This window comes from Sinocyclocheilus grahami, unplaced genomic scaffold (genome assembly GCF_001515645.1).
Source record: "Sinocyclocheilus grahami isolate Dianchi unplaced genomic scaffold, SAMN03320097.WGS_v1.1 scaffold3.1, whole genome shotgun sequence".
Classification (NCBI taxonomy): Eukaryota; Metazoa; Chordata; class Actinopteri; order Cypriniformes; family Cyprinidae; genus Sinocyclocheilus; species Sinocyclocheilus grahami.
The window spans coordinates 4627316-4647736 of NW_015505182.1; the positions used below are offsets into that span (position 1 = coordinate 4627316).

A 20421-nucleotide genomic window follows, 5' to 3' on the forward strand; every position below is an offset into this window, starting at 1 on the left:
GTGTGTGTTTATTTTTGTATGTATATGTGTGAGCCCAGGCTTACAGCTCTATATCACTCTCACTTGAATGCACATGGTTTATATCCAAACTCTGCAAGAAGACAACATTATATATGCATGATTTGTTGAACATTATTACATTACTCTTGACATTATAGTATGATAAAAATAATTTTTCGACATTATACTGTTAAATTTTTTTTTTTGCAAAGTTCATGCAGTTTTATGTTTGCATAGTCATTTTAAACATGTTTTTGCATTTTAAATATGTTTGATATGATGAATCCAGCTTGTTTTTAGCCTTAACTTTGCCTCTTACTCCGTTTGAGTGGATGATTTTGACCACCATCATTGCCAACTGCATCGTACTGGCTCTTGAACAACACTTACCAGATGGAGACAAAACTCCACTGTCAGAACGACTGGTAAAGTGGAAAACACACACACACACACACACACACACACACACACACACACACACACACATACATTTAACACACACACACACACACACACACACGCACATTTACTTAGCTAAATTTAACTGGGGACATTGCATAGACTACTGTTTTTATGTACAGCTAGTTATAACTACTATAACCTACCCAAAAATTAAAATTCATTTAATTTTCATTTTTGTGTGAACTGCTCCTTTGCGTAGATGCACACACACAAACACACACACACACAGACAGACAGACAGAGTAAAAGATTAGTTAAAAACTGCCAAGCAATGAGAATGTTTTAAGTGAAAATGATTTTTATAATAATCCCATCTGTGGTTTTCTTTCTCTCGCAGGATGACACAGAGCCCTATTTCATTGCAATATTCTGTTTTGAGTCGGGCATTAAGATTCTTGCACTAGGATTTGCCTTCCACAAGGGCTCCTACCTGAGAAACGGCTGGAATGTGATGGACTTTGTAGTGGTGCTCACAGGGTGAGTTACACAAACACACACACTCTGGCATCTGGTGTCATGGTGAAATAGAATAAAACAGAATTTGAGCTGCCACACACACACACACACACACACACACACACAGACAGACAGAGTAAAAGATTAGTTAAAAACTTCCAAGCAATGAGAATGTTTTAAGTGAAAATGATTTTTATAATAATCCCATCTGTGGTTTTCTTTCTCTCGCAGGATGACACAGAGCCCTATTTCATTGCAATATTCTGTTTTGAGTCGGGCATTAAGATTCTTGCACTAGGATTTGCCTTCCACAAGGGCTCCTACCTGAGAAACGGCTGGAATGTGATGGACTTTGTAGTGGTGCTCACAGGGTGAGTTACACAAACACACACACTCTGGCATCTGGTGTCATGGTGAAATAGAATAAAACAGAATTTGAGCTGCTCGGTTAATGAGTCAATATAAACAATTATTAGATGGCTCTATGAAACACTTGATTATGATAGGTCAATGGTGGCATTCTGATGTCAAATATTTTTGTATAATGATTCGTGTTATCAGTGGAGTTTGTGGCTCTTTTGGATCAATTCATTAAGAGTCATTTGTTCATGATTCAAACTACAGGAATCATTATTTCTCTTTTGCATGCAGCCAGAGATGACAAAGCAATACAAACACTTTTTATCTGTGTTTAACTTGGCATTTCAGACTTTTAAAGCTCATAACTCAGGTATAAAATAGATTATAGATTGCCTTATTACCCAACTGACTGCACATTATCTGTAACACATACTAAAAAATTTACTTTTCGCATGGCCTAAATTAACCCAGAGAAAGTCATGCTCCCTTCTGGAACTCTGTGTGTGAAGCAATGCTACGTACACAGCAGAGGGCTGGTTGGACACAGGCTCCGTCATGCCTTAATGAGCACTCTTTCTCTCACACACACACAGGCACGCACACGTGGATTCTCAAACACAGGCAGATCACAGCAGCACTGTAGGAAGCAACCATCAGGGCACATCTGAAATGTCACCTCACTAGAAAGCAGAGCGAGAGAGAGAGAGAGACAGACGGGTGTGTAGGGGGATGTGTTGTAGTATTGCAGTGCTAAAGAAGGCAGGGCCATGTGACTTCATTACTCCATTCCCCTGGGCTTTGGAATATTGGAAAATTAGAAAGAGAAAGAGAAGGTGTTGGTTGATGTGAAAAGACGTATAGGTGGAGGAGATCAGAGGCTAATGGAAGAATCCAAGATAGAGTGAAAACCCTGAAAACCTTTTCATTTCCATGTTGGTCCCTGTTGATTTATGCTGCTTAGTGATGGTCTTGCTGGTGGAGCTGGAAAATTATGGTCAACTATCATGATAATTATGATTGACTAAGGGAGGCTTACTGGTTAATAGTTAAAGAAGTAGTGCACCCATATTTGTCATTATTTACTTGTTGTTCCATGCCTGTATAGCTTTCTTTTTTATACATGGAACGAAAAAGTGTTTTGTCCAGACTTCTCCTTTTAATAAAATGAAATAGTGACACGTTTGACCATATTGTCACTGACTTTGTATGAAAAAAAGCATCTTGGACATTCCAATTAATGTCTTTTTATATACACATTGCCGTTTTTCAAAGAAATGTGAACTTTTATTAATCATGATTTCCACAAAAATAAACGTTGATTATAATAAGTATTGTTTCTTGCGCACCAACATATAATGATTTTTGAAGGATCATTTAACACTGAAGACTGGAGTGACTGGAGCAAATAAAAATTCAGCTTTGCCATCACAGAAAAAAATTACATTTTGAAAAATTGTTATTAAAATAGAAACAGTTATTTTAAAAATGTAATAATATTTTACAATATTACTGTTTTACTGTATTTTTGATCAAATGCTATTTTGGTGAGCAAAAGAGACTTATTTTAAGAGATTTATTTTCAGTAAAAGAAAGAAAGCCATACAAGTTAGGAATGACATGAAGGTGAATAATTCGTTGCATCCGAAATCAAATACTTCCCTACTATGTAAAATGCGAAAAACAGTAGCCTATCCTAAAAAGAAGTGTGTCCAAATACAGTACGTATTATTCAAAAAACAATAGGCGAAAAGTACACGGATGACCTGCTACTTCTGCCTGGATTCTGAAGTGTGCAGTCTATGAAATTTTGATAGGCAATGATAGAGGATTTATGAATGATAGTGAAGCAATGCAACTGATGATGGTAGGTCACATGACAGTAACCACATGGCGGACAAAGTATGTGCGAATTTCAATCGTACCACCCATATTCATACTATATAGAACATACTTTTTTAACGATCGCAAAGTAAGTTCAAATTCAAATATATAGTACCTACTCTGTATGCAATTTTGGACACCGCACGATGATGGAATTATTTTTGAGTGAGCTGTACCTTTAAGAAGACTAGCAGGCACACCAACATAACAGCATTCAAAACACACCATGCAACCAGCAGTTCTTGTCTGTTCAACAGGGAACTAGTGAAAGTAGAAATGAAGAGAAGGTGGGGAGCAAAACTAGAACATGGAGGATAGAAGTGGAAGGGGAGAGGAAGAGAATGAGAACGAGGGAAACGTAAAGGAGCAGGGCGAGCGTGTGTGTGTGTTTTCGTTAGCTGCTGCAGTAACCTGCTTTTCACTACTGCAGATGATCAATCAACTAGCCCTGCTTTTAGACACAGGCAGATCTTAACACACACAAACAGCTGCGAAACTGAACATGGCTAATCATTAACTACATCCTCAATACACATTTTTACTCACCGTTGACTGCTGTGTGCGCACATTCGACACATTTGTAAGCATCAGCTGGCTTTCACAGCAGTATCACTGTGTGTGTATGTGTGTGTTAGAGAGAAAGCGCACACACATTTTATTTTATTTTATTTTATTTGTAACACTTTAGGGACCAATCCTCACTATTAACTAGTTGCTTAGTAGCATGCCTATTATTAACATATTGGCTATTTATTAGTACTTTTATTCTACCTGATCATATTCTACATCCCTAATCCTACCCAATACCTAAACTTAACAACTACCTTACTAACTATTAATAAGCAGCAAATTATGAGTTTATTAAGGCTAAAGTCGTTTTTAAATGGTTGAAACAGCCGTATCACCCTGCAGCCCAAGACTGGTTGCCCACTGAAGCTAAGCAGGGTTGAGCCTGGTCAGTACCTGGATGGGAGACCTCCTGGGAAAACTAGGTTGCTGCTGGAAGAGGTGTTAGTGAGGCCAGCAGGGGGTGCTCACCCTGTGGTCTGTGTGGGTCCTAACGCCCCAGTATAGTGACGGGGACACTATACTGTCAAAAAGCACCGTCTTTCGGATGAGACGTTAAACCGAGGTCCTGACTCTCTGTGGTCATTAAAAATCCCATGGCACTTCTCGTAAAGAGTAGGGGTGTAACCCCGGTGTCCTGGCCAAATTGCCCCCCTGGCCTTTGTCAATCATGGCCTCCTAATAATCACCAACCACTTGATTGGCTCTATGACTTTCTCTCCTCTCCACCTGTAGCTGGTGTGTGGTGAGCGGACTGGCGCTGTTGTCCTGTGGCTGCCGTCGCATCATCCAAGTGGATGCTGCACACTGGTGATGGTTGAGGAGAGACCCCCCCACATGATTGTAAAGCGCTTTGGGTGTACAACAATACACAATAAAGCGCTATATAAATGCATCATTCATTCATTCATTCATTGTTAATAGCGAGAATTGTACCTTAAAATAAAGTGTGAACATTTTATTTTATTTATTTATTTTAGTTTAGTTTACGTTGTTCCTGATACATGTTACATGTACTTATAACCATATAAAGTACATGTAGTTAATTAATATTATTCAGTAGGGCTGGGTAAAAAATATAGATATGTCGATATTAATCGATTCTCATTTTTACGGAATGATATCGATTCTCTTTTCAGTTAATGGACGGAACATTGAAGGGCACTTCCAATCCAATATATTGCAATAAGCATTGTGCTTTGGTACTTTTAATATGAAACAAAGTCTCAGATTTCAAATTCTGTCCATTGTATTGCAGTATTCAAACAATACATTTGCGCTGTTTAATGTGGAGTGACAGATCGCTGTAGAGCCTCAGATCAAAAGGCTAAACTTTTTTCAAAAAAAACGAATTGAAAGAAATATTATTATGTAATTGTAACTTTATTATTTTAAAAACTTAATTAAGTGTAATTTTAACAAATCAGTCAATGTTAACCTCCAATATTATAGTAATGTAGTACCAACTGACTCTCATGTATATTTTACAACATTAGTTGAGAATTTATTTTTCCTTGAGAAAATTTGGCATGTACTTTACCTGATATATATCCAAAATAATCAAAGCACACAGGCATCGAATTGGTAATCGAATCGAATCGCAAGCTTGTGAATGAGATTCGAATCGAATCGTGAAATTTGTGCCAAAACCCAGCCCTATTATTCAGTACTTAAATGCATATTTACACTGTAAAATAAAGTAACCATCTATTTATTGTTTTCATCACAGGCAAAAAAAAAAACCGTCACAAAGAGAAATTAGAAAAATTAGGAAAATGTCACAACAATGAAATAATTACATTTTTTTCAACTATTTTAAGTCGCAGATGCCTTTTTTTTTATTATTTTTTTATCCTGTAGTCAGTGGAAACAAGCTTCCATACATTTTAGTTATATTTAGCCACTTTTTAATTTACTTTTTTTAGTACCAACTGACTCTCATGTATATTTTACAACATTAGTTGAGAATTTATTTTTCCTTGAGAAAATTTGGCATGTACTTTACCTGATATATATCCAAAATAATCAAAGCACACAGGCATCGAATTGGTAATCGAATCGAATCGCAAGCTTGTGAATGAGATTCGAATCGAATCGTGAAATTTGTGCCAAAACCCAGCCCTATTATTCAGTACTTAAATGCATATTTACACTGTAAAATAAAGTAACCATCTATTTATTGTTTTCATCACAGGCAAAAAAAAAAACCGTCACAAAGAGAAATTAGAAAAATTAGGAAAATGTCACAACAATGAAATAATTACATTTTTTTCAACTATTTTAAGTCGCAGATGCCTTTTTTATTTTTATTTTTTTATCCTGTAGTCAGTGGAAACAAGCTTCCATACATTTTAGTTATATTTAGCCACTTTTTAATTTACTTTTTTTATTTAAATCAAAATAAGATTACTTATTAACAATTTATATTACAATTTATTTACTTAATTACTAATGTTTTACTGACACAGGCCCATACTTTTAGACCATTTATTTTTCTATTTTAAGTGGCCCAGTGACATAATAACAATCAGAAAAAACATATCAGCTTTGTTTAATATAAATTGTGTCATGCGATGTTTACTCAGTAGTCCTGTTTTAATAACAGGCACTTAATGGGTGCTAGCCATATTAGGATTACTGCTTACTGCTTGCACAGTTGTTCAGTCCACTGCCAACATTACCAGCTGGCAGAAGCTTTTTCTTGGTCCTAAAGTTGGTTCACAGAGCCAATTCTTTCCTCATACTGCAGCCACACAAAACAAAGTCTTTAAATATGATTGTCTATTTCTAAAAGTGTGGGTACATGTCAGTTATAATGCTCTGAAGAGACCAATATAATAACTATAACTGTGACATAATGAAAACTGGCTGCTATGCTAGGGTTAGATTGTTTCAGCCTTTTGAATTCGGAGAAAACTGAGTTGCTTTGTGTTTGAATAGAACATAGAATGACTCTTAGAATTAGTAGGAACATAATTAACAAGATATTGGACACTGATTTTATTTCATTGTTCCTTCTCACATGCTTAAAAGTTTAGCCTTGGCCATCTGTTTTTTCAGTGTCTGAAATTCTCTTTAGTGTCAGTTGTACACGGATGCTGGTTCTCACAAGGGCTGTGGTTGCAGTTCTCCCCTGAGTGCCTTTCCATCAGCTCCAAAGCTCAAGTTCTACATTTTAGTTTCACCTCGCAGAGTTTACATCAAGACGTCAATAAAGCTTGACAGCAGAGTGACAGACTCTCATGACCTCTGAGCAGAGTTTGCTGCTGGTCACAGAGCGGTCAGTGGTCACAGCGGATAGTCTGAAAGAGCTCATGTTGAATCTGCATTTGAGTAGTTGGCAAATAATGACATGAGCTTGCCTTTTTTTACCCAGCATTAGGATTTTTTTTAAATCTGTGAATGTGAGTCTATACCTAATGCAAAGACATGTATATTAATGTATGCATATTTTATTTGATATATACATAGTATATTGTATTAACTACTTATATATGTGTGTGTGTGTGTATACAGTATATACATACATACATACATACAGTGTAAATATCATCTCCTTGTCTCTTTTTCTCTCTCTTGCTTGCTAGCATTATAAAATTTATGTATATATTATATAATACTTTTAGTTTTTTTATTTTAATTTGTATAGTTTTACTATTACTTCATTTTGATATGTTTGATCATTTTTGGTTTTTAATTATTTTGCGCCATTTAGCACTACTTCCATTTTGAACCAGTACTGTTATTAGCTCTCTATCACACTCTGTATTACCACTGCCACTGCTTGTGCACGTGTTGCCAATGTACAGCTCTTACTTGGCAGATTCCTGAGTCGTGACTGTGCTGGCTATTGGCTGCCTGCTCTGTGCCAATCTGTGACTTCACTACTGGCACACACAGTGAAGAGAGACAGAGAGGAAAAGAGTGAGAGAGTGAGCGAGACCAAAAGAATAACACCATGGTTTAGTCTGTAGAAGATTTCTCAGTTTCTGGACACACCTTTGCGCTGCCATGCACAGCTGTTTCCATAGCAATGTTATGTAATAAGAGAGAACCGTGGAAGACCAGAGAAGACACCACTCTCTCCGCTTTTTCTCTGCTTATCTTTTACTTTCTCTGTTTCCAAACACTTACATATAGTCACTTATTTTAATTTTATGGAGAAGAGGAACATTTGAATGTAAATATGAACCAACATGAGTGGTTACATTGGGCTGAAATGACATGGAATAGCATCATGACACCTTTAATTTAAAAAAAGACATTTACATTTTTTGTAGTTTGCATGTCAGTGCAATCCATTCATGCATGCTCCAGTCTAGATTATGTTTGAACAAGTACATATATATATATATATATATATATATATATATATACAGTATATATATATATATATATATATATATATATAGTTATGTATTTATATTCATCATATATAATTTTTTTTTTTTAGCAGACTAGCTATTTTTAGGTATCTTGGTATGAGTTAGAATTTGGCTTGCCTCTTACACTCATCTTCCGCTTCTCTGCATAATTTCCTGTCCTCTCTCTAATATGGCTTAGAGTTCCAAAAAGTCTTAAAATAGCAGTGCAATCTTGTGTTCTTGTATCTACATGGGTATGAAATCTTTTTTGAGAATGTATCCAGGAAGTGATGTCTGAGTTAAAGGAACCATTGCGTCGACCGGACACCAGGTTAAAAGCGCGTTTCAGGAATAGATGCACTTTAAGTGAAGTGTGTTTGTGGAGTGTGTGTTGTTGTTAGAGTAAGTGTGTTTCAGGGTGTGTGTGTGTGTGTGTGTGTGGTTAATGTCTGTATGGAGGTGAAGGGAAGGATGTCTTTCTCTAAATGACTGCAGAGCAATAATGATAATGGAAGTGATGGCAGTGGTACAATATTCACACAGGTAGAAAACCTCTCTGTATCTCTCTTTCTCTTTCTCATCACACATGTCATTTTACACACGTTAACATGCACCATCTGCATATGTGTGCTGGTGAAGTCGCTCTTTCTCTTGTCCTTGAAAAGGCCACACACATGCTGGTTGCCACATAAGGACAGGCGGGAAGAACGACAACAGAAAATGAGAGAGAGAAAGAGGCGGATTAGGCCTCCAGGCCTACAGTAATGGACAGAGACTGTTTGTGTGTGGGTGTGTGTGTGATAGCGAAAGACTGCATCAGTGTATTATGCAGTAGTAAAGGGTGGAAGAGGTTTTCCATGTTTCCCTCACTCTCATTTTTCTTTCATCACAAATGTAACAGTGCAAGTGGGGACTAATAGGAAAAAAAGCATTTGTGGAAAAAAGGGAGCCAAGGGAGGGGTGGGGAAATGTGAGGATCCAGGGGAAACGCAGGTGCTTGGTAACAAGCAACATAGAGGATGACAGGAAGGAGAGGGAGTGACCATCAGCTGTGTTGAGAAAAGCAGGAGCAAACAAATAAAAGCTTGACAATGGAAATTAAAACTAGATTTAAAAATGTTTGCATTGCTAAGGAGTTGCTATAGGTCTAAAAAACCTCAAAAATCCTCAAAGTCCCAGTTATATTGTATAAGTTGTAAATATAGAACATTATACTTACAATATGATGATATTATTGTATGAGATACTATGAAATACTCTACCATTCAAACGTTTGGGTTTGGTAAGTTTTTTAATGCTTTGAAAGCATTTTGTCCTATGCTCACCAAGGCTGCATTTATTTGATTGAAAATACAGTATAAATTGTTATATTGTAAAATATTTTTAGTTTCAAATAACTGTTTTCTATTTTAAAATAGCTTAAAATGTTTTTATTTCTGTTATGACAAAGCTGAATTTTCAGCAGCGATTACTTCGTTCTTCAGTGTCACATGATCCTTCAGAAATCATTCTAATATGCTGATTTGGGGCTCAAGAAACATTTCTCATTATCATAATTATTGTTGAAATCAGTCTGCATGTTTTTGGAAAACAGTGCCCAAAGAGGGCATTTTTATGCCCCCATATATTAAATTTCTGGGGATTTTTGTGACCCTCTTTACACCTTAGTTAATTTCTAATTTCCTTGGTAACAACACAGTTTACCTCAGTAAGCCTCATGATTTGGATTTTATTTATGTCTGCAGCTCAAAAAGTGCAGGTCAAGTTACACCCCAACCTGTAGTGCCTTAAGTTAATGGCTAATTTAAATCCATAACCTTAAATGTGACCCTGGAGTACAAAACCCGTCATAAGTAGCACGGGCATATTTGTAGCCAACAATACACTGTACGAGTCAAAATTATAGATTTTTCTTTTATGCCAAAAATCATTAGATTATTAGAAGATATTTTAGTTATAAACTTAATTTTTACTGTAGTAATGTGCATCGCTAAGAACTTAATTTGGACAACTGTAAAGGCTATTTTCTCTATATTTAGATTTTTTTTAGATTCCAGATTTTCAAATAGTTGTCCTATATTATCCTATCCTAACAAACCATACATCAATGGAAAGCATATTTATTCAGCTTTCAGATGCTGTTTAAATCTCAATTTCAAAAAATGTACCCTTATGTCTGGTTTTGTGGTCCAGGGTCACAAATATGAGCAATAATGACAATGATGTCTGCATTAGCAATGAATACCCTAGTAAAGATCCCTGTCACACTCCCCGAACAAACACCCTCATGTAGCGCACAAATGCACTGTATTCCCAGATGCACAGGCCTGAGTGTACAGCATTGAATAATGTAGAGTTCGGCTGCATATCAGGATGACCTAGATTCAGCTGCAACGAAAAGCTGGAGGATTCCTGCGCCGTTTTATTGCAGAAACGTGTTGATCTCGCGCAATGACAACATGAGCAACATATAGAGGACACGCTAATGAGATATGAACATAAACTGCGTGTAGGTGCGACACTGTGGTCAGTCAGAGAATCATCGCCGTATGAAAGGGAACGAAGATCCATCGAAAGGGGACCCTTTATCTCTCACTCCTGGCCCGGTTGCAGCGGCAATAACGAGATTCCATCAATGACAGAGGGCCCGTTGCCGTGGCAACGGTTATGAATGAGAGGAGGCTGGTAAAAGAGGAATCGCCGGTTGCTATGGTGATGCCGTGAATGGGGAGAGACCTGGTGGCGTGATGTTGGAGAGAGGCTTCCACGATCGTCATCTTCATTTTTTTTTTTTTTAAAGCAAATGAGCGAGACGGAATCTATTCTTAGAAACGTTCTTAAAGCATGTAAACATATGAACATAATATGTATCAGTATAATCATACACATACATATATGCACATAAACTGCAGCCAATATTAGCTGTTTCGCTTACTTCTACCAGATGTCCACACCACACCCATTCTCCCAATAAAGAAATCATTCTCGCAGTCATTTTACATATTTGGGTTGTGACATGTATTTTGAAGGATTATTTTGTGTGACGTTACAAACACCAGACCTAATGACGCAATAGAGGAGAAAAGGAGCGATAAACTGGTGTTGGGAGGAAAGGTAAAAAGAGAAAGCCCTTCCATCAGTGTGTGTGCTCTGATTGATTGTCAGGTTTTCCCCAGCAGACGGAGGCCTTGTCGCTCCTGTGAATCCCTCTATCTCACCCTGTCATCGTCCTCTCCCTGGGGCAGAGGGGCTTTCTCTTTACCACTCTGCATTCTCAGGGCTAACTGTGTGTCTTTCAGTCTGTCCTCTCCAGAGTTTCCCAGATCACACTTTATTCCCTTCACAGGACTCTCCCGCTGGTGCTGAGAGAGAGGGCAGTGACTACCTCACCAAAAACTGTGAGAAATACAGAGACTTATTTAGCAGTTGAGAGAATGAGGGTGTCTGAATCACAAATGGCACTGAAATCACAGTTTTTTTCTTACTAATTTGACAAACATTTTAGAATAACTCTGGGTAAGAAGCAAGTTATTTTTTTTAAACAATTTTATTGGCATTTCTCAATGATGAGTACACTTTAAATGATTAGGTCACTTCCAGAATAAAAATTATCTGATAATTTACTCACCTTGGCTTTAACTACTATGTACTTACATCAAAAAATAAGTACAATGTACTTATTGTGTTCATATTGTATTGCAAAACACTTTTGCTGCTATTGAGGTGGGATACGGGTAAGGTTTGGGATAAGTTTTGGTGGTATGGGTGGGTTTGAAGGTGGGCTAAGGTGTAAGGGATGGGTCAACAGTGTAATTGTAAATGTAATTGCAGATGTAATTACATGCAAGTATTTTTTAAATATAGTATAATGTATAATGTAAAAACATGTATGTACAAAATAAGTGCATTGTACCAAATGATTAATTTAAATGTAAGTAGGCCTACATCTAAACCCACCTAATATAAAGTGGGACTGTATATTTTAATTTCTTCAATTCTTTTTTTCCTAATTTTATAAGCATATTAGAATAATCCTAGGTAAGAAGAGGCAAAAGTGCAATCTGAATGGAAGTGAATATCCTAAATTTTGTGTTTGACTTTTAAAAAATTAATGAATGTGTTAACTTAGATTAAATTCATAAAAATATTTTTTTGTACTAAAGTAAATGTTAACTAAAATAAAATTAAATTCTATTTCAGTTTATAGAATATTTTCTAACTTTCAGAATATTTCTGATTTGTGATTTTAATTTGGTTGAACTTAGAACTGAAATAAAAGCTGAAATAAAAGTTAATAAAAATAGACATTTAAAAATAATTTTAAAAAATACAAAAAAAACATTACAACTAATAAAACTTTAAGTAAATGAAAATGAATTAATTCATTAAATAATGTTACTAATTCTAAAGTATATAGAATACTAAAGTATCACTGACGTGAACACAAATGCTTCTATTTTGTGTTGCATTCTTAGTGCTGACAGTAGGGATGCTATAGCTAGCATTAGCATGAAATGTTGTCATTCAGAGCAACAGTTTGAAGTTACTTAAAGTTAGTTTAGCAGCCGTTACAGCTAGCTGCTTTGTATATCACTGGGAGTATGCTATTTTGACTTGGACCAGTAAGCATTTACCTAACAAATGAATTGCAGTGTGCTAAAAAAAAACTGTCCAGCTGCATCTAGGCAGCCATGGGCATTGTTTTTTATGGGCAAGCACCACTCACATTCACGGATGGTCTTCAGAAAATAAAAAAATAATAATAATTGCAAGTTCATTTATCAATCATAAATTTCACCTCTTTCAGTATTGGCCAGTTAATGCTGTGTTCAAAATAACATCCTGTTTCCTACAAAAGGTACTTTGTTTGACAGTTCACAACAAAGAGTTCTTATGAGCCAAATAGATGTGGACATGCCCGCTCTTCTTTTCTAACCTGAGTGCAGGCTCTGCAGCCTGTCTTCAAACTTTTGCACATATATACACACTCTCACTGTCTATTAACATTTCCATCTGTCTCAAACTTGCACACACTCCCTCCCTCTCTCACACACACACACGTCAGTCCACTCTTCCATCAAATTTACCGCAGGCCTTTTAGTGTGTTGTAGGATATCAGCGCAGTCAGCGGTGCTCTGTTATCCTCACTGCACTTACTGTACATAAAGTGTTCTTCACTGCCTGACCTGGAGGCAGTTTATTCCTTCCCGCATCTAAGTTTCCACTGTTCCACCAAATAAAGTGTAAACCGATATTGTATCAGCAGCCAAAGCACTTTAGTCTCGATCTCAAATCAGTTCTTTAAGCGTCGAATGTATATTTGCATCAGTCTTGGGCTTATTGATCATGCAAGATGGGTCATAAAAAGGTGTTATTTGTTATGTGAGACTGTAGATATATGTAAATTAATTACTGAGAGTTTCATTCAAATACTCTGTCTAAGATGGGTTTGGTCAAAGAGGGATTGGCCTGCTGTTCTGTGATCAAGTTTTCCATTTAGGTTGGTTGTGAATATTCGAGACAGATCCTATAGGCTTATTATAGAGGGTTGGCGCCATCTCATCCTCATTCTCAAAACATTATTGCACCATGTGACATCACAAAATAACTAATATGATTCTGATCATTGATCGAATTAGTCACAATGTTCCTGCCAATTGAACGGCTTAAGAGGAAGAGCTGAAAAAGCAGAAGACATTAATGAACGAGTCGGGAGACGAGTTTGCTGCATTCTGTCCAGTCTCGCACAAGTCCATCCATTCTTTCTCTTTTCTTTTAGCTTACGTAGGTGTTTGCTGCATGTGATGGCAGGGCAGTTTTAGGCCTATTGACTGAGCCATTGGCTGGAACTGTATATCATAACCACTAATGAATGAGCTCTTAGCAACATTGGCATCGCTGCATATGCAGGCAACAGTGGAAGGGAGTGAAAAAGTGACGGAAAGAGTGAGATAAACGGCTTCATACTCAATTCAGTGTCATTTCTAAAAAAAAAATTAATTACAGATGGACATCATTTTCTGTCAATACTGAGTGTATACAGTGGGGCAAAAAAGTATTTAGTCAGCCACCAATTGTGCAAGTTCTCCCACTTAAAAAGATGAGAGAGGCCTGTAATTTTCATCATAGGTATACCTCAACTATGAGAGACAAAATGAGAAAAAAAAAATCCAGAAAATCACATTGTAGGATTTTTAAAGAATTAATTGGTAAATTCCTCGGTAAAATAAGTATTTGGTCACCTACAAACAAGCAAGATTTCTGGCTCTCACAGACCTGTAACTTCTTCTTTAAGAGGCTCCTCTGTCCTCCACTCGTTACCTGTATTAATGGCATCTGTTTGAACTCGTTGTCAGTATAAAAGACACCTGTCCACAACCTCAAACAGTCACACTCCACACTCCACCATGGCCAAGACCAAAGAGCTGTCAAAGGACACCAGAAACAAAATTGTAGACCTGCACCAGGCTGGGAAGACTGAATCGGCAATAGGTAAGCAGCTTGGTGTGAAGAAATCAACTGTGGGAGCAATTATTAGAAAATGGAAGACACACAAGACCACTGATAATCTCCCTCGATCTGGGGCTCCACGCAAGATCTCACCCCGTGGGGTCAAAATGATCACAAGAACTGTGAGCAAAAATCCCAGAACCACACGGGGGGAACTAGTGAATGACCTGCAGAGAGCTGGGACCAAAGTAACAAAGGCTACCATCAGTAACACACTGCGCCGCCAGGGACTCAAATCCTGCAGTGACAGACGTGTCCCCCTGCTTAAGCCAGTACATGTCCAGGCCCGTCTAATACAGGCCTCTCTCATCTTTTTAAGTGGGAGAACTTGCACAATTGGTGGCTGACTAAATACTTTTTTTCCCCACTGTATATAAAAAATAGGATATATGTTTTTTATATAGATTATATTATTATAAACTAATTATAAAGAAATGTAATTTTACTTTTAAAATTATATAACAGGATGTATATATGTTTGTTTTAAGTGTGTATTTGTTTTCAGTTTTAATACAATATTTAAATACATTTGAATAAATTAGAAGAGCAGCACCCTGACCAAATATACACTCTAAAAAATGCTGGGTTGTTTCAACCCAATGTTGGGTCAAATATGGACTAACCCAACTGTTGGGTTAAAAAGTTAATTAAAAAATGTAACCAAAATTTAATTTTATTTGATCCAACATTGGGTTGAAACAACCCAGCATTTTTTAGAGTGTAGCATGCACACACACACACACTCACATTTAAAGATCAGATGATCAGACCAGTGTGTGATGTGAGAACAGAGTAGTGTCTGATCAATTATTTACCTGCGATTGACCACATCTCAGAATAATGTGTCTGCTTGTGACTGTACTTTGCTGTAGATAAATGACAATGTACCTTTCACAGGACACGTGGAGATGTCCTAATTTGGCCAAAAATTGCTGATACACAAATGGCTTTATACAAACGGAAGAGCAGAATATAGATTAAATCTGCTGTTGTATAAATGGCTTTAATGGCACACAATAAAATTGCCTCCTTTCTTTCTGTTTTTCCTCCAGTATCCTGTCCTCTATTGGGTCAGAATTAGACCTGCGGACATTGCGAGCTGTCAGAGTGTTGCGGCCGCTAAAATTGGTGTCAGGAATTCCAAGTAAGTGTTCTCTCTGTCTGAGTTTATCAATGTCTGTCAGAGTTCTTTGCACAGTATACAATAGTGCCATTACTCTCCAGGCCTGCAGGTGGTGCTAAAGTCTATTATGAAGGCTATGATTCCACTGCTGCAAATCGGAGTGCTCTTATTTGTGGCCATCCTTATGTTTGCCATCATTGGCCTGGAGTTCTACATGGGCAAATTCCACCGCACCTGTTTCGACAATGTCACAGGTGAGCTTGTCTCAAAGACAAACGAAAAACAGTTGACCCTTTAAAATTGTATGCCTTTTACCAAACCCTGTGCATTTACATAATCCAGGTGAGATGTTTGATGAACAGCCCTGTGGTGAGGAATTTCCCGCTCGAGAGTGTGAGAAAGGGTCGGTGTGTGCTGAATACTGGCTTGGGCCAAACTATGGCATCACACAGTTCGACAACGTCCTTTTTGCCGTGCTCACTGTTTTCCAGTGCATCACCATGGAGGGTTGGACTGACATGCTTTATTATGTAAGAGTTAAAGGCGATGATTAAACTATGATTAAACTATTCTGTTTTTTAAAATGATTTCTAAAATGACTTTGATTTTAGATGATAATGTTGGGTAAACGTGGGTGTATTACAGAGCAATGATGCCTTAGGGAGTGCCTGGAACTGGATGTACTATGTTCCCCTCATCATCATTGGATCCTTCTTCATGCTAAATCTGGTGTTGGGTGTCCTCTCGGGGTAAGATCTATCTATATTTCTGTCTGTTTCTATCTATCTATCTATCTATCTATCTATCTATCTATCTATCTATCTATCTATCTATCTATCTATCTATCTGTCTATCTGTCTGTCTGTAGGGCTGGGCAGTATGAAGGTATATATTGTGACGACGGTATAAAGTGCCTACTGTTAGAGATTTTGCTATATTGTTTTGCGGTATATAAATCTATACATGTAGCACAGTAGCCTACTACTTAAAGTTATATACAAGTTATATACACGTGAGTGTTCGTGCAAGAATTAGAAAATAAAAAGCGGTACTTGTTTGATGTTAGAGTTATTAATGCAATAAGCTGTGAAAGCGAACTCTCTGACAGCATGTAATCACGAATTTAGTTCTCTTTCACATCTTATTGCGCTCTAATAGTCAGATACACACACAATTTTGTCAAAATGCCCGATGTGGGGAGTATTCACATAAACACAGTTCAAATTTGATTCATTCAATGAAGACACTTTAGTGTTTTAGTTATATGCTTGATTTTTTTTTTTAGTATTTCTTACTATGTTAAACCAACTGTAGCTGAACATCTTAGTTTATTTAATTTGTATCTTTGTTCCATTGTATTTGTCAAATTTTTTTGTAATTTGTAAGTTGAAATAAATTTCTCATACCGTGAAATAAGATTTTAGTCATATCACCCTATCTATCTATCTATCTATCTATCTATCTATCTATCTATCTATCTATCTGTCTATCTGTCTGTCTGTCTGTCTGTCTGTCTGTCTGTCTGTCTGTCTATCTGTCTGTCTGTCTATCTGGCTATCATTTGTTCCGTCAGTCAATTTATTGATCTCTTCTTCTGTCAGTCATTCTGTCATTATTTTATGGTTTTGTTGATTATTTTATCTGTCGCTCTATTGGCCGTTCTTTGTTCCTGTTCTATCTGTATATTGTTTGTTGTTCTATCCATCTCTCTACCTATTTATTGTTGCATAATTATATCTTTCTTTCTATCTTTGTTTCATTTGTTCTATCTATTGTTTCATCCATCTTTCATTTGTATAAAACAAAGTATGTAAATAAGTTTTTGATTAGTAAGTTGCTGACTATACAGGTGTCTTTCTGTCTGCCTGTCTGTCTTTATTTGTCTGTCTTACCCCACCACCCCGCCCCCAAGTGAGTTTGCCAAAGAAAGAGAGCGTGTGGAGAACAGGAGTGAGTTCCTCAAGCTCAAACGTCAGCAGCAGATTGAGAGAGAGCTCAACGGATATCTGGAGTGGATCTGCAAAGCAGGTATGTGTGTAACATAACACAACACAAACACAAGTATAGATATTAATTCCCTGCAGAATTGTAATGACTAGTTTGAACCTGTTGGTGTTAAAATCTAGTCTATCAATCAATCTCTCTCTTGTCACTTCTTACAGAGGAAGTCATACTCGCCGAGGACGATGATGGCACCGGTAACAGTATAAATGTTCCTGTTTGGTGCTGTTGCTATTTAATGCAGTAATCATTCACAGTGAATGTGTTTGTGTGCAGGATCTCGTCGTAGGCCCACCATAAAGAAAAACAAAGCTGACCTGTTAAATCCAGAAGAGGGAGAGGACCACATGGGAGACGCGGTTGGTAAGAATCATTCAGATCCTAAGGAAGACAACTCGTTTGATGAATTAAAATGTTTCTGTCTTTTGAAACACATGGTGGCTTATTCTTGAAGATCCTATAGTATTCATGCCAGATGTTGTGCTGCTATGTGTGTATATTCTTAGGCTCGCCTTTTGCTCGTGGGAGCATAAAGGGCGATGGGACCGGATTTAGCAAGAAAGAGCGACGTCTTCGCTTCATCATTCGAAAGATTGTAAAGACTCAGGCGTTCTACTGGACTGTCCTCAGCCTGGTGGGACTCAACACACTGTGCGTGGCTGTAGTACACTACGATCAGCCCGAGCTACTGTCGGACTTCCTCTGTGAGTTAACCTAAGCTGTTTGTTTTTACGTTTGTTGTTGTGGGAGACATAATTTTGAATCTGGTCTGCATCCTGTCTCATTCTCCATTTGCAAATAGTTTTTTGGATTTTTCTACTTCAGCTGTCAGTAAACACCTTCCTGCCTCGCTTCTGTTTCCTTTTATTCCACTTTATATGTCTTGTCTCTCTTTCTCTTTTTCTCCAGATTATGCTGAGTTCATTTTCCTAGGCCTCTTTATGTCAGAGATGCTGATTAAGATCTGGTGTTGGGTGTCCTCTCGGGGTAAGATCTATCTATATTTCTGTCTGTTTCTATCTATCTATCTATCTATCTATCTATCTATCTATCTATCTATCTATCTATCTATCTATCTATCTATCTGTCTATCTGTCTGTCTGTAGGGCTGGGCAGTATGAAGGTATATATTGTGACGACGGTATAAAGTGCCTACTGTTAGAGATTTTGCTATATTGTTTTGCGGTATATAAATCTATACATGTAGCACAGTAGCCTACTACTTAAAGTTATATACAAGTTATATACACGTGAGTGTTCGTGCAAGAATTAGAAAATAAAAAGCGGTACTTGTTTGATGTTAGAGTTATTAATGCAATAAGCTGTGAAAGCGAACTCTCTGACAGCATGTAATCACGAATTTAGTTCTCTTTCACATCTTATTGCGCTCTAATAGTCAGATACACACACAATTTTGTCAAAATGCCCGATGTGGGGAGTATTCACATAAACACAGTTCAAATTTGATTCATTCAATGAAGACACTTTAGTGTTTTAGTTATATGCTTGATTTTTTTTTTTAGTATTTCTTACTATGTTAAACCAACTGTAGCTGAACATCTTAGTTTATTTAATTTGTATCTTTGTTCCATTGTATTTGTCAAATTTTTTTGTAATTTGTAAGTTGAAATAAATTTCTCATACCGTGAAATAAGATTTTAGTCATATCACCCTATCTATCTATCTATCTATCTATCTATCTATCTATCTATCTATCTATCTATCTATCTATCTATCTATCTATCTATCTGTCTATCTGTCTGTCTGTCTGTCTGTCTGTCTGTCTGTCTATCTGTCTGTCTGTCTATCTGGCTATCATTTGTTCCGTCAGTCAATTTATTGATCTCTTCTTCTGTCAGTCATTCTGTCATTATTTTATGGTTTTGTTGATTATTTTATCTGTCGCTCTATTGGCCGTTCTTTGTTCCTGTTCTATCTGTATATTGTTTGTTGTTCTATCCATCTCTCTACCTATTTATTGTTGCATAATTATATCTTTCTTTCTATCTTTGTTTCATTTGTTCTATCTATTGTTTCATCCATCTTTCATTTGTATAAAACAAAGTATGTAAATAAGTTTTTGATTAGTAAGTTGCTGACTATACAGGTGTCTTTCTGTCTGCCTGTCTGTCTTTATTTGTCTGTCTTACCCCACCACCCCGCCCCCAAGTGAGTTTGCCAAAGAAAGAGAGCGTGTGGAGAACAGGAGTGAGTTCCTCAAGCTCAAACGTCAGCAGCAGATTGAGAGAGAGCTCAACGGATATCTGGAGTGGATCTGCAAAGCAGGTATGTGTGTAACATAACACAACACAAACACAAGTATAGATATTAATTCCCTGCAGAATTGTAATGACTAGTTTGAACCTGTTGGTGTTAAAATCTAGTCTATCAATCAATCTCTCTCTTGTCACTTCTTACAGAGGAAGTCATACTCGCCGAGGACGATGATGGCACCGGTAACAGTATAAATGTTCCTGTTTGGTGCTGTTGCTATTTAATGCAGTAATCATTCACAGTGAATGTGTTTGTGTGCAGGATCTCGTCGTAGGCCCACCATAAAGAAAAACAAAGCTGACCTGTTAAATCCAGAAGAGGGAGAGGACCACATGGGAGACGCGGTTGGTAAGAATCATTCAGATCCTAAGGAAGACAACTCGTTTGATGAATTAAAATGTTTCTGTCTTTTGAAACACATGG

General features: G+C 37.1%; 2 protein-coding genes across 2 annotated transcripts in view; both read left to right on the forward strand.

Annotated features, from left to right (window-relative positions):
* Positions 1–324: 324 nt before the first annotated feature.
* On the forward strand, positions 325–20272 carry LOC107581570 (voltage-dependent P/Q-type calcium channel subunit alpha-1A-like). The gene is made up of 14 exons (XM_016267178.1): positions 325–425; positions 800–939; positions 15653–15744; positions 15825–15977; positions 16066–16253; positions 16369–16472; positions 17636–17751; positions 17886–17921; positions 18001–18087; positions 18231–18428; positions 18634–18691; positions 19832–20010; positions 20145–20205; positions 20260–20272. The coding sequence occupies exons 1-14, from the start codon at positions 333–335 to the stop codon at positions 20270–20272; spliced, it is 1518 nt and encodes a 505-aa protein (XP_016122664.1). The 5' UTR covers positions 325–332.
* Positions 18694–20421, forward strand: part of LOC107570979 (voltage-dependent P/Q-type calcium channel subunit alpha-1A-like) — a 55243-nt gene continuing 53515 nt past the window's right edge. Inside the window, exons 1-4 of the mRNA XM_016257295.1 lie at positions 18694–18711; positions 19895–20010; positions 20145–20180; positions 20260–20346. Of these exons, the coding sequence (XP_016112781.1) occupies positions 20331–20346 (16 nt within the window). The 5' untranslated portion in view covers positions 18694–18711; positions 19895–20010; positions 20145–20180; positions 20260–20330. The remainder of the gene's footprint in view (positions 18712–19894; positions 20011–20144; positions 20181–20259; positions 20347–20421) is intronic.